Consider the following 14741-nt stretch of genomic DNA (forward strand, 5'->3'; position numbering starts at 1 on the left):
GGGCTGGGGTTGGCAGGAATCACTTGAGGAATCTGAGGGTAAATAGGGTTATATGGAGGTGGTGGTCCTGTCACAACCTCGGACTCTTATGTCTCGAGAGCCTGTTTAGACTTCTTATTGACCTAAACCATCAGTTTGCATTGTCGTTGTAATTATAATACGGAGTCATGAACATTTGAACATAAGGTACCTCATCCCACTTATGGGTTTTCTTACAAAACAAACCTAACTGCAAAATGGTATTATAATTCAACTTCCCTTGGTCAGCCACTTCTCCTGATCTTCTAAGTTATATTGAGACCTCAAACGCACCCTCCTGGTGTCACCAGTTTTAAAAAAATCCCGATGGGTCAAGATGTACTCTAAGGGGGATAGTTTAGGGGTGGACTGACCAACACCCATCTTCTTTATAGATCTTATCCCTTCTAATTAGTAGTCCAGGGGAAGGATGTATTCGAGAGGCCCTGGAGAGGCACAGAGCTTGGTTACCTTGACAAATAATCTCAGGAAACAAGCGGCACAATTCAGGTATCTTCTAGAGCCAATATTTGTAAAGGGGTGGGGGTCAGGGTGTATTTTTTCAGAGTGTCTGCTCTAGCTAAGTTGATGTCTTATACAAGACTCAGTATCTAAAATTAGAATCTTTCAGTACACGCCTTGGAAGACAGAGAGAGATAAAACCGTCCTGCGCAGGGAGGATCCTGTAGAGTATTCTAGCTAACACACAAGACAAATTGGGAGGCCCAAGACACAAAGACAATATTCCTTAACCAGATTCCCATAACAGATCCTGACCAAAAAAATATGCAGGGGTTGAGACAAGAAACCACATGGAGACCTGTGCCCTCATGCAGGTGGGGACTCAGCCTCAGGACACAGAGACAGTCTCCCCAGGTGTCCTCCGGGTATGGGGATCAAGGGCTGTGCCCTCATGCAGGTGGGAACTCGGACCCAGGACACAGCGAGACTACCACAAGGCCTAATAACACCCATTGCCAAGGACACAATCCACCACCTACTAGCTACTCCAAAATGAAACTTAAAATAGGCACCTGTTTTGAGGCGCTGTCAGAACGTTTCTCTTCTCCAGTGTGGGACTTTCAGGTTGTCTGGTCCCGGGTTGGTGCTGCCCGGAAACTCCTCCCCAGCCAATGGAGGATCAAGGGCGCCCTTCGGAGGAGGTTTCAGGACCTGACTTACCCCAAAGCCAGAGTCTCCGCTGAGTCCCATCTGGGGTGCCAAATGAAGCCATCAACTAATAGGTTCTTGTCAAGCAGACTAGCGAATTGAAGTCAGCCAGACACAGTTGGAAGAGCAGAAAGGTTTATTCACAGCTTGCAAACTGGGAGACAGGCAGAGTCTCATGACCTGAGGCTGCCAGCTCGATCAATCAGGGCAGATTTGCTTCTTTTATAGGGAGTGACATACATATGTATGAACAATGAGGGGAGGATCTTCAGTCTTGTGATACGAAAATGTGCGCACAGTCCGCATAATTTTAGTGAATGGTTTTTTGCACGTGGCTCTAGAAAAACTGGGCATGGCTCTAGAAAAACTGTGCGTGGCCCTAAAAAAATGGTGATGGCTTGCTACTGCCACCCCAGAAGGTCATATAGCCAGTAAATTCAGGGTCAGTGTGCCTGCGCCTCAGCCTCCTGTCAGGAGAAGAAACCTGGGAATTGACCAATCATGGTGAAGTGTTGTAAAAGTTGTAACAAAAATGTAGCAAGAATAGACTCTTCTGAAAAACAGCTATTATAGGATGGTTAATAACCCTTTCATGACAGCCTGCTTCACATTCACACCTTCACCTCAAATTGGGTGGGGGGAAGGAGGAGGGAGTAGCGGGCAGAATCTCTCCCTGCCTCACTGCCACTGCCCTCCATCAGGCCCTTGGGGGAGGGTATAGGCACAGGCAGGTGTGCATGTGGGGGTGCACCTAGTCCTCCTGGTTAGGTGCACAAGGGCTTTTAGTGGGCAGGGTTGGGTGTGGTAGAGAAGAAGAGAAGAGGCTCGTGTTGTGGTCCCAGGTCAGGTGAGGTGGTCAGGGTATGGGACCCTCTGCTGCCTTTGATCAGGAAGATGCTGCCTTTGATCAGGAGGATGGGGTGAGGAGAATGCATATCTCCAACTAGGATACAGGGGTATCATGGCACCTTGTGCCTGCTGCAGCCAGCAAGTGGGCACTGTCCCCACTCGAGTGTGAGAAGGGGGGTCGCCCAGGGTCCAGCTGGATGGGACACCTCCTGGTGAAACTCCACAGGCCCACTGCCTCTTGCACACCAATCACCCCGAGATCAGGGGCCGCCACTCTTGAGTATCTCTGGTTCCGGATCTTGGCTCCCTCCCTGTTTCTGCTTCTCTCCATATGTGTCTACAGAGTTTCTCTATCTCTTTTGGGAAAATCGCGAAGTTCCCTTCCTGTGTTCTTCACCTGGGGTCGCTGCTGGCTTTGTCCTAAGATGGCTGTGTCAGGCAGGGATGGCTGGCTGACCTCCTCCATCTACGCTACTCCTTGTTCCCTGCGTTCACTCACTTTTTCCTATCAGTCGGTATTTGGTTCAGTTCTTAGCCTTTTTTTTTTGATGATCAGGGTTCCTGGATTGCTGTCTGCTTCTGTTTCACTTGTTTTTTTGGTCTTTGATGTGGGGGGAACTTTTTGGTACAGGAAACTAAGCCACCATCTTGGCTCTGCCCCCAGAATTTTTGTTTTCTTTATGTTGAATTGTAATCCATACTGAAGGCTATAGTCTTTGATCTTCATCAGTAAGTGCTTCAAGTCCTCTTCACTTTCAGCAAGCAACGTTACGCCATCTGCATATTACAAATTGTTAACGAGTCTTCCTCCAATACTGATGCCTCATTCTTCTTCACATAGTCCAGTTTCTCGGATTATTTGCGCAGCATGCAGATTGACTAGATGTGAGGAAAGGATACAACCCTGATGCACAACATTTGTGATTTTAAACCACACAGTATCCCCTTGTTCTGTATAAACAACTGCCTCTTGGTCTATGTACAGGTTCTGCAAGAGCACAATTAAGTGTTGTGAAATTTCCGTTCTTCTCAATGTTATCCATAATTTATTATGATTCACAGAGCCAAATGCCACTGCATAATCTATAAAACAAAAGTAAACATCTTTCTGGTATTTCTGGTTTCAACCAAGATGCATCTGACATCAGCAATGATACCCCTGGTTCCAAGTCCTCTAAAGGTTAAAAACCCGGGCGGTTCTACCCCGTCCTTTAGGGTCACTCTGAGCTGGAATCAACTCAAAGGCAAACAAGCGAAGCCCATTTGTGTGTGTGGTAAGTACATAGGCAACAGCACATTTGCTACTTCTATCATCTTCACATGCACAGTTAAGTGACATTAATTATGTTTATGTTGTTCAAGCTCCACTCTTAACTGTTCACGAATTTTTCCATTACCCTTATCAGAAACTCAGTGTCCCCTAAGGTTTGTGTCTTCCTTTCCTCCTCTCTCCCACCCACCCCCGTAACCAGTAAGGAAACTCTGGCATCCGTACACTGGCCTATTCTAGATCTTTCATGTACGTGTGTTGATACAATATTTGTCCTTTTGTGACCGACATATTTCATTCAGCAAAATGTTTTCCAGGTTCATTTCTTGAAGTGACACTGTGAGCAGCTGAATAGCTGGGGGAATTCGAGGACAAACCTGGAGAACCAGCGATAAAGATTCGATTCAGGTCTAGTCACGCGGTTGCTCCGAATGATTCTTTACCCGCAAGGTGGGCAGTTGCCATCACAGAAGCCCCAGGGAGGTTTTGCAAAGTTCTCCCACGCGGCTCTCTCCGGCGTTCTCTGCAAGTCACGGCAGGAACCGCGGAGCCCCGGAAGGGGGGGCTGTTTCGCGGGGTCCACTCCCCCGCTCGAGGGCGCGGCCCACGCCCGCGCCTGCGCACTTCGCCCCAGCTGCCCCGGCACACACCCGCCCATGCGCGCAAAGCGCCCTCCAGCAGTCGCTCTGACGCGCCATCCCACTCTGAGCGCGCAGCCTAGTCCGCTCTCCGCACAGGTGCCCTACACCTCACCTTCGGGTCTCTGGTCCGCGCCGCCGCCTCCGCACCCGACCATGTCGTCCTGCAGCCGCGTGGCCCTGGTGACCGGGGCCAACAAGGGCATCGGCTTCGCCATCGCGCGCGAGTTGTGTCGGCAGTTCTCGGGGGACGTGGTGCTCACCGCGCGGGACGAGGCGCGGGGCCGGGCGGCGGTGCAGCAGCTGCAGGCCGAGGGCCTTAGCCCGCGCTTCCACCAGCTGGACATCGACAACCTGCAGAGCATCCGCGCCCTGCGCGACTTCCTGCGACGCGAGTACGGGGGTCTTGACGTGCTGGTCAACAACGCAGGCATCGCCTTCAAGAGTAAGGTGCTGGGGACCGGCGTCCCAGGGGCGCCGGCCTCGGAGGACGCTGCGGTGGGGCCCCTTGCGCCTATGGGGTTGGGGGAGGCCTCCTTAGGGAAGGAGAGGGAGGGATCCGGCGGTGGGCGGGGGAGGGAGAGGGGAGAGCCGAGGCTGTCCCGAGTTGGAGGACTTCCCAGCCAGAGGGACCTTATGTTTCCCTGGCAGGACTCTTGGGTGTCTTTTCCAGGTTTTTTCAAACAATTTCTCTTTGATTCGACTTTAGGGCAGTTGTGTGAGCTTTTAGCTTTGTATTTTGGAATGATAAAGAAGTTGAAAAAAAAGTACACAAAGTCTTGTGCACCCTGTACCCAGCCTCCCCCATTGGTACCATCCTATAAACTACAGGACGTCATCAGACCAGAAAGTTGACATTGGCGCAGTGCTATTAACCGGCGCCAGGCTTTTCAGAATTCACCAGATTTCACATTAACTCATGTTTGGGGGTGTTGGGGACTAATCGCTGTATGACTTTACCACATTGCCGCAGTTTAACTCTGTTCTTTTCTCCCCAAAAGATGCTGATCCTACACCCTTTCATATTCAAGCAGAGGTGACACTAAAAACAAACTTTTTCGGCACCCGAGATGTCTGCACAGAGTTGCTGCCCCTGATAAAACCCCAAGGTAAGTCTGTGATGAGGAACACTGTTCTAGTGCCCAGCCCGCTGGAGCTGCCCTCTGCCGGCCTCTGACTGATCTCCCCAGCTCCTGCTTGCTCACAGAGCCCCAGCTACACCGGCCCCTCCCTGTGTCTCTACCCTGCCAGGTGTCGTTCTCCTTCAGGACTTTGTATTCCTCCAAGGGCCATCATGGGTGCTCCGTCCTGCAGATCTTTGCACACCTGGCTCTTTCTGATCCTTAGCTCAGATGCCCCTCACATGTTGGATTCCCTTAGGATTCCCCTCTCCTTCCTTTCTGTCCCTGTACCTATACTGTACCCATTGCCATTGAATCGACTCCAACTCATAGTGATCTTACTCGGTTCGGGGCAGCTGGACTCTAATTGGTGATTGGCGCACTATTACCAATTCATTAAATAAATTTTTTAAAATAATATTTGATTATGTTCTTGTTGAAGGTTTACATAGCAGTCTAGGTTCTCATTCAACAATTTCTACACACATTTTTTAGTGATGTTGGTTACATACTTCGCAATATGTATTCTCATTGTTTCTGTTCTGGTTGGGCTGTTTCCGTTAATCTAGTTTCCCTGCCCCCTTAATCTCTCATCTTTGCTTTAGAATAATTGCTCACCATTTGATCTCCTATAGATGAATTTTTAAAGGAGCACAGTACTTACCAGTAATATACTTATTTTGTGAGCCAGTCTGTTATTTAGTTTAAGGTGACCTCAGGGGCAAGTTTTGGTTCAAGGTTTAAAGAATATCTCAGGGCAGTAGTCTCAAGGAGGCCTGTAGTCTCAGTTGATGCAGTAAGTCTGGATGTTTTAAGAATTTGAGGTTCTATTCCACATTTTTCTTCCATTTCATCAGGATCCATCTGTTGTAGCCCAGATCAGAATGGTTGGTAGTGGTAGCTGGGCACCATCTAGTTTTTCTGGTCTCAGGGTAGATGGGCCTGTAGTTCGTGTAGACCATTAGCCCTGTAGATTGGTTTCTTCTTTTAGTCTTTGGTTTCCTTCTTTTTCTTTTGCTCCAGATGAGTACAGATCAATAGTTATATCTTAGATGGCCACTTCCCAGTTTTTGAAACCCCTGAGTAAAAATTTTAAAACAACAACAACAAAAAAAATAGTTGCTATTGAGTTGATTCCAACTCATAGCAGGGCCATGTAAGTCCGAGTAGAACTTTGCTCCACTAAGTTTTCAGTGGCCGATTTTTCAAAAGTATATCACCAGGCCTTTCTTCCAAGGCTCCTCTGGGTGGACTCGATCTCCAGCCTTTCAGTTATCAGCCGAGTATGTTAACCATTTGCACCTCCCAGGAACTCCACCAGTTCATTAAACCAGCTGCAGTCAAGTTGATTCTCACTCATAAAGACCCAATATGTTTCAGAGTAAAACTGCTCCACGTGATTTTCATGGCTGTGACCTTTGGGAAACAGATCACTAGGCCTTTCTTCTGAAGTACTTCCAGGTAGTTTCCATCCACCAGCCTTTCAGTTAGTAGCCCAGCCCTTAACCATTTGCGCCAACAATTCAATAGACCCTCCTAAATCTGTCATCTGTCCACAACACTCCCAAAGCTCGAGACCCACATATTTGTCTTCCTGCCTCTCATCTCCTCCTGACCGCCCTCCCTCCCCCACCCTGCCCTTCCCTCCACATCAAAGCAGACATTTCTGAAGAGGTACTCTTCCTGTCTCATCAGTCATCTTGCTCAGTGACCCCCCCCCGCCATCCACCAGGCCAGGACCCTGGAGGTCACCATGGCTCACCTCCTGAAAATCATGTACCAGGTCTTAAGAGTTTGCCTGTCAGTTTCTCCCCAGTTCATCACCTCCATCCCTGCTCCATCTCAGGCCCTCCACTGTCATTTCTGGGCAAGGGCAAGCCCACCTGAGTGATGGCCTTTCCTGGGTCTTCCTTTCCCTGCATTGTCTATACTGTCTCTGCAGACACCCCCCTTCTGAAAACCCCTCAGGAACAAGTCCAAGCTGCTTAGCCAGTGTATAGGGATCTCTGTAACCTGAGCCGGCCTAACTCCAGGCTCCTGTTAACTGCCTTGGGCATGCTCAGTGTTCTGGCCATAACAATTACCTGGTTTTTTCCTTGTAAACTACTGTAATCCTTACCCCAAGGTCATGGGATGGGAGGGGCACGCCATCCCAATAAATACACATCAGTTAAGGCAAGCTGCCACAGTTAGGTTAAAGTGAGTGGCTTTGAGCTGAGTGCATGCGTGTACAGTTGCTCTCCAGTCTGCTTTTGTGATGCTAGTTCTCTCCACTTTCCCACCCCTCCCCCTTCTTCCCGTCTATCCCCCTAAGACTGGCTTAGTAGGGCCTTGAAGGGTGGCTCTTTCACATGTCCCCTGACTCCTCAATCACGCCAGCACCGGAAGGCAGGTCTAGAGCTCTGTATTAGTGCCCTGGGTGGCCATGTCAAAACCCTACAACTTGGTGGCCTATAAGAGCAGAAACTTACTTTCTCACAGTTCTGAAGGCTAAGAGTCTGAGTTCAGGGTGTCGGCAGGGCCATGTCCTCTCCAAAGGCTCCAGAGGAGGATCCTTGCCCCTCCTCCCTTCTGGTAGCCCAGGGTTCCTTGGCTTGCAGCTGTAGCAGGACTCCAGTGTAACATGGCTGCTTTCCCTCCATGTGTCTCTGTGTGTCTTCTCTTTCTTAAGGACACCACTCCCTGGATTGGGACCCACCCTGCCGTGGTGTGGCCTCCTTTAGCTTAACTGATAACATCTTCAAAGACCCTATTTCCAAACAAAGTCATGTTCACAGGTCCCAGGGGGTAGGACTTTAACATAAATTTTGGGGGGACACATTCAGTACATAACTAGCTCCTTGTGCACCTGCTGCATCTTCTACACACAGTCGTCTTAGAACTCAGGCTTCCTCCTGGTCCATTGTGCTTGCTTAGGGGGGCTGTGTTAGTGCTTCTGTGCTGGGGCTTGGTCCCAGCCTGAGGGGTGAGGGTGCTCGTGGGTTTGTAAGGCAGGCTGTATTCATACAAGGTCTCTTGCCTGAGGAAAGCTAGAGTTTAATGGACATTTAATAAATGCTGTAGTCGTCTCACTATGAGAGCAAAATTTTCTTTCCTTTTGAAATAGGACAATTCTTCCATTTTGTTAGAAAAAGGTAGCCACAGTGTTTCCTGTTGCTGTGACTTTATTCTAGCCCTCTTTGGGAGAAAACTCAGGACAAGGCCTAGGCAGGGTAACCAGAAGGAAATACCGTCCTTCCTCCCCTGTCCTGGTCTCCTAGGGCTGTTGTAACACAGATCCCAGAGTTATTTTCTCACAATTCAGGAGACTAGATGTTTGAATTCAGGGCAGCAGCTCTGGTGGAAGTCTGTCTCAGCTCTGGGGAGGACCCTTGCCTTAGTCATCTAGTGCTGCCATAACAGAAATACCACAAGTGGATGGCTTTAACAAAGAGAAATTAATTTTCTCACAGTCTAGTAGGTTACAAGTCCAAATTCAAGGCGTCACCTCCAGAGGAAGCCTTTCTCTCTCTGTCAGCTCTGGAGGAAGGTCCTTGTCTTCAATCTTCCCCGGTCAAGGAGCTTCTCAGGCACAGGGACCCCATGTCCAAGGGATGCGCTCTGCTCCTGGTGCTGCTTTCTTAGTGGTATGAGATCCCCAACTCTCTGCTGGCTTCTCTTTCCTTTTATCTCTTGATAAAAGGTGGTGCAGGCCACACCCCAGGGAAGCTCTCTTTACCTTGGGTCAGGGAGGTGACCTGAGTGAGTCTGGTTTTAGAATCCCACCCTCATCCTCTCAACATAAAATTACAATCATAAAATGGAGGACAACCGAACAATACTGGGAATCATGGCCTAACCGAGTTGATACACACATTTGGGGCGGGGGGCATAATTCAATCCGTGACACCCCTCTTCTCTTCCAGCATCCCTCTGTGGTCCCTGCTAAGATCTGCCCCCTTGTGCTTGCTGTCTCTGCCTGTGCTGCTCCTTATGCCTCTGAAGTGATCAGTGTAGGCCACTCCCTGCACAACAAGAAACCCCACTTCCCAAACAGAATCATATCCTCAGACAGAGGGTTTAGGATCCCAACACATATTTGCGGGGGAAGGGGCACAATTAAATTCATAACATCCCTGCTCTCTCAGAACCTGGGGCACAAAGAACAACCACGTGACCTCTGTGGGTGGCAGAAAATGTCCAAAAGGGCAACGCTTAGTGTGCTGTTTGGCGTGGAGAAGGAGAAAAGGAAGGGGGCGTGACCTTAAGGATTACTGAGGGATAATTGTTGACGGATAGATGCGGATTTCTGTTTTCCATCCTTTCTTTGAAAACAAAGTTATTAAAAAATACTCTAGCCACACAAAAAATAAGAATACTACTACAACCCCATGTACCCACCTAACCTAACCTAACCTGTTGCCGTCGAGTTGATTCCGACTCACAGCAACTCACCGTCCAACTTAAAAAATGAGACAATGTCAATGCCGTTTAAGCCCCTTAATGCTTTCCTACCTTGTCTCCTTCACATGCCTCCAAACCACCATGCTCAGTTTGGAAAAATGCTTTATTTAATGCTAGTAGGCTATGGTTTTTTGGTTTTATTGTTCTTTTTAAGTTATATTTTATATATATTTAGAAAAGTAGGTGTTAAAAAACCCTGATTTCAGGAGGTACCACTTTTTGACTTTTCTAAAATCTGAAAATCACCAGACGACGGTTAGGAAACATGGTAGCAAAGGGACCCACTATGTTAGTTTTATTAGTGCTGCTGTGCCACAGGAGCCCTGGTGGCACAGTGGTTTAGCACTTGGTTGCTAACCAAAAGGTCAGTAGTTCAAACCCACCAGCCGCTCCGTGGGAGAAAGATGTGGCAGTCTGCTTGCATAAAAATGACAGCCTTGGAAATCCTAGGGACACTTCTACCCTAGGGACAGTTCTACTCTACCTTACAGGGTTACTATGAGTGGGAATCAACTTGTTGACAACTGGTTTTGTTTTGGTTTTGGTTTGTTTTTCTTGTAACACAAACACCACAAATGGGTGGCATTAAGGAACAGAAATTTATTTCCTCACAGTCCTGGACTCTCAAAGTTCAGATCAGGTCTCGGCCATGTCAGTGGTTTCTGTGGGCGTCCCCTCGTTTCCAGTGTCTGGTGATGTCCTTGGCATTCTTTGCTTGTAGATGGGCCCTTACATGGCGCCTCTCTCCCCTGTGAGTGTCTCTGTGTCTATTCTGCCCTTTTCATAACTCAAAAGGCATTGGGTTGAGGACCCACCTTACACCGAAGTGACCTCATTAGCATCAGAAAAGAAAAACCATGTTTCCAAACAGGATTGAGTTCACAGATAAAGGGGACAGGACTTCAGGACCCACTTTGTGGAGGTCTATAAAGGATGGATGGAACAGACTGTTTGATGCTGTGTGCCAGGCATTTGGTATATATTTTCCCATTTTACTGAGACTTCAGGCATAAAATATCTCAAGGTCACATGCACAGCAGAATCTAGACCTAGGTCCTGTGACTTCCCAAATGAAGTGAAATATTTTTTGCTGAGGAACCCTTTCTTAAAGTAAAAGTGTACTTAGCAGGCCCGTGTGACAGCTGATCGAGGCCGAGTCTTTCTCATCACATTGGCCTCCAGGACACCTCAGAGAACCCAAAGGGTTCCAGGAGACAGGAGCGTGTGGTAAAAGGACTGCAGTGTATGGTGAAAACTGCTTGGCGTTTCAGAGACGTTGATAGCAGGTACTCTTGGAATAAGAAAAGACAGGGAATGTGATGAGTACAAACCCTTAAAAGGTCTAGAGGAGCCAGGCAGAGACTTAGTTCCCTGTCTGGACGATTAAAACAAAAACCAAACCAAACCCAGTGCCGTTGAGTCAATTCCGACTCATAGCGACCCTATAGGACAGAGGAGAACTGCCCCATAGAGTTTCCAAGGAGCGCTTGGCAGATTCGAACTGCTGACCCTTTGGTTCACAGCTGTAGCACTTAACCACTACACCACCAGGGTTTCTGTCTGGACTATTAGAACCCAGTAAAGTGTTTGAGGTTTGTTAACTCAGGAGGTGATACCTTTACAGTATTGCTTGTTATCCCAGGTGACTTGACTGTTCGTTTTGACACTGTGAGTTTAAAGACTGAGGCCCCGATACTGGGGCCTTACGGGTGTTTACAGGACTATGAGGGGTCAATCACTGCACAAACAGTTGTGGCTCAGTGTACAATTTGGTGTCATAAAGTACAGTCACAGTGTTGTACAACCATCAGCACTCTACTTCCAGATCTTTTTTGTCACCCCAAAATGAAGGGTTATGATGTTTCCCATGTAATAATCATGTGAAAAGTTGCCATTTTTGTTCCATCAGGAGCCTAAAGCAAGCTTGGCAGTCTTGGTCTTGGTCTTCCCTGTGCATGTCTTTCCGTGTAATGGTGTGTACTGTGTTTCAGGCAGAGTGGTCAACGTGTCAAGCATGGTTAGTCTCGGAGCCCTAAGATCCTGCAGCCCAGAGCTGCAGCAGAAGTTCCGTAGTGAGACCATCACAGAGGAGGAGCTGGTGGCGCTCATGAACAAGTTTGTGGAAGATACAAAGAATGGGGTGCACCAGAAGGAGGGCTGGCCTAATACCGCATATGGTGTGTCAAAGATCGGGGTCACAGTCCTATCCAGAATCTATGCCAGGAACCTGAGTGCACAGAGGGGAGGTGACAAGATCCTCCTGAATGGCTGCTGTCCAGGATGGGTGAGAACTGACATGGCAGGGCCCAGGGCCACCAAAAGCCCAGAAGAAGGAGCGGAGACCCCCGTGTACTTGGCCCTTTTGCCCTCAGATGCTGACGGGCCTCATGGACAGTTTGTTATGGAGAAAAGAGTTGAGCAGTGGTGAGCTTGACTCCCAGTGCCATTCTTGGGTGCCATTTTGTTCCTGTCCTGATTAAACCACAGGGCACTGACACTTGTCATCAACATCCCTATCAAGCATGCACTTTCAGCTGCCTACTAATCCTATGCATTCTTTTGTGATTTCCCCCATGATATCTTACAGGGAAAACTGTGTGTAATCGGTGAAAAGAATGGCTGAGAATCAATAGATGAATAAAAATGATTCTTGATAAATGCCTGTTTTTGTGGATTGTTCACATGCTGAACCAGCTCCATTAAAAAAAAAAAATCCAACCAGTTGCTGTCGATTTTTAGATTCAGCTCCAACCGTGGCAAACTCCTGTGTGTCAGAGTAGAACTGTGCTCCATAGGGTTTTCAGTGGCTGATCTTTCCATAGATCACCAGGCCTTTCTTCTGAGTTGCCTCCAGGTGGACTCCAGCCATCAAGCTTTTAGTTAGCAGCTGAGTACATTATTGAAATGTAATATAACCTAAAAATTATGTCAGAGGAAGGGACAGTATAACCCAGTGTCTGGCAAACTTTTTCCGTAGAGGGCCAGATAGTATTTTTAGCTTTGCAGGCCACATGGTCTCTGTCACAGCTACTCAGATCTGCCATTGTGAACAAATGAGTGTAGCTGGGTTTGACCCACAGGCTTTTTTTTTTACCAACCTCTGGTGTAACAGGAACACTGGCAAAGGCAATACAGGCAGGTGTAACTTTGCCAGGGAATCACTTCTGTCATCAGAGCCACTAAAGCTACAGTGTGAAGGGAGGGCCAGAATCTGTGAGTCAAGACAGGCGGTGACTTTCTCAAGACAACTCAAATGCAACACGGAGTTCCTATCTGCCTTTTCTCTCTTTTCCCTTAGTTTGTTGAACTCTCCAAAGGAGCTCTTTTAGACAGTGGTTACTTTTAAGATTGAATGACTTAAAAAAAATTGCTATCAAGTAGATTCTGACTCATGGTGACCCCGTGTATGTCACAGTAGAACTGTGCTCCATAGGGCTTACAGAGGCAGATTTTTCATAAATAGATTACTAATCCTTTCTTCTGAGGCACCTCAGGGTTGACTCAAACTGTAAACCTTTTAGTTAGCAGGTGAGTGTGTTATCTGTTTGCACCACCTTAAAACAAAAACCTTAAGGCAAGTAAAATCCTTAGAACAGTGCTCAGTAAATGTTAGGTGCTGCTGCGCTGCTCCTTTGAGGGTCAGCTTCCGGAATCTTTCTTCTCTAGGGTGGTTGTTCCCTTTCACCCCGGACCAGACACTGACCTGCTCTTGATGAACCGAACTTGTCTTCCCTGATCAGATCGGCTTCTGCCTCTAAAGTAATAAGGGCTCTTACTACTCTGCTCCAGATACTACATGTTCTAATTTTCTCTTTTTACCTCTTTTTTCAGTTCACAACCCTAAGTGGATTTTATAAAGAAGGGAGGGATAAGAGACACCATGTGTTACAAAGAGAAGCAGGCTCAGCTGGCACATGAACAAAATTGGACTCCTGACCTGAGCCTTTCACTGCCATGTTTTTCATCTAAACATGGGCCTTGTCCAGACTTGATTAATTTTCTCCCCCGGCCCTTGGAATTTTACCACTTCTCCCCTTTCTAGGAGCTTCTGTGCTAGCTGGGTAGCTACTTTCAATTAGCTTCAGCTTTACTGTATGCTCCTAAGTCACGTTGTCCAGCTAGTTCTCTCTGCCCTCTGCACTGATTAAGGAAGAAAAAGCAGAATGTGAGGAACTGGGTGCTGACATTCCCCGTGCACATCTCTAATTTCAGCCTATGGACCACACGAGGCTTTGATGACAATTGCCCTGCTCATTGGGCCCCCACTGTAAGCATGATGCTGAGCTGGGTGATGTGAAGGGCTGGAAACTTAGGAAGCTACAGCTCTGCCTCTCTAGAGTTCAGTGTGCTGGAGGAAAACACAGACATACGCCAACAGATGTAATGCTTCACTGCAACAGAGGGGTACCATGAAATGGAATCAAGAACCTGTAGGAGTTCAGAAGAGGGAGTGTGGTCTTTTGTGTCAAGTGCATCAGTAGAAAGTTTCCTAGTAAGAGTGGACTTTGAGATCTAAGTAAAAATGACCCATGGGAGTGGTCAAAGGGATGGGGTGGTAAAGACCCTTCAGAGTAACAGGTGTGAAGCAAAGCTTAGAGGTGGTGGGAGGAGTAGATGATTACGCTCAATGGAAACGACTTGTGGAGATAAGGAAGAGGAATAAAAGCAGGTTGGGATTGGACAGTAGAAAGTCTTTAAAGCCAGGCCGGTGAGCAGAAATGTGGCACAAACCCAGTTACACTTTAGAATGGTTCAGCTGGTATGGCGGGAGGTGGTAGTGGTTGGCTGATAGAAGATACCAGAGTGTGGCAGACTCATTAAGAGCTCCCTGTAACAGCTCTACACAATTTTGTGACTGCTGAATACTAAATAGATACAGGAAGGAGGAAGGAACTAAATAGGAAGTCGGGGAAAGAGCAGTTTTGTGGGGGAAAGCCAATTCCATCTTAGAAATGCAAAACTATTGTTCACAAGACAGATGGGGAAAAATTAAATTAAAAAAAATTTTTTATAAAGCAAGCCACGTAGCACGAGCAATCCATAAGGGTGGATCGAATCCCTGAGGGTAAGAGTTCACAGGACAAAAGAGGGTAAAGGTAGGTCTGTGGAGGTCCCCACATTTAATCAGTGGGAGCTTGAAGATGGGGTAGAAAAGTAAGAGAGGGGAGGCCAGAAAGGGAGAAGGAGAACCCACAAAATGTGCAACCTGGGGTGACGCCAAGGTGAGAGAAA

The 14741-nt window shown here is 47.7% G+C and overlaps 1 protein-coding gene across 1 annotated transcript; it reads left to right on the forward strand.

The window, feature by feature from the left end:
* Positions 1–3970: 3970 nt before the first annotated feature.
* On the forward strand, positions 3971–12165 carry LOC126070542 (carbonyl reductase [NADPH] 1). The gene is made up of 3 exons (XM_049874816.1): positions 3971–4390; positions 4947–5054; positions 11501–12165. The coding sequence occupies exons 1-3, from the start codon at positions 4102–4104 to the stop codon at positions 11935–11937; spliced, it is 834 nt and encodes a 277-aa protein (XP_049730773.1). The 5' UTR covers positions 3971–4101; the 3' UTR covers positions 11938–12165.
* The last annotated feature ends 2576 nt before the right edge of the window (positions 12166–14741 follow it).

The sequence above is a fragment of the Elephas maximus genome, chromosome 2, assembly GCF_024166365.1.
Source record: "Elephas maximus indicus isolate mEleMax1 chromosome 2, mEleMax1 primary haplotype, whole genome shotgun sequence".
In the NCBI taxonomy this organism is placed as follows: Eukaryota; Metazoa; Chordata; class Mammalia; order Proboscidea; family Elephantidae; genus Elephas; species Elephas maximus.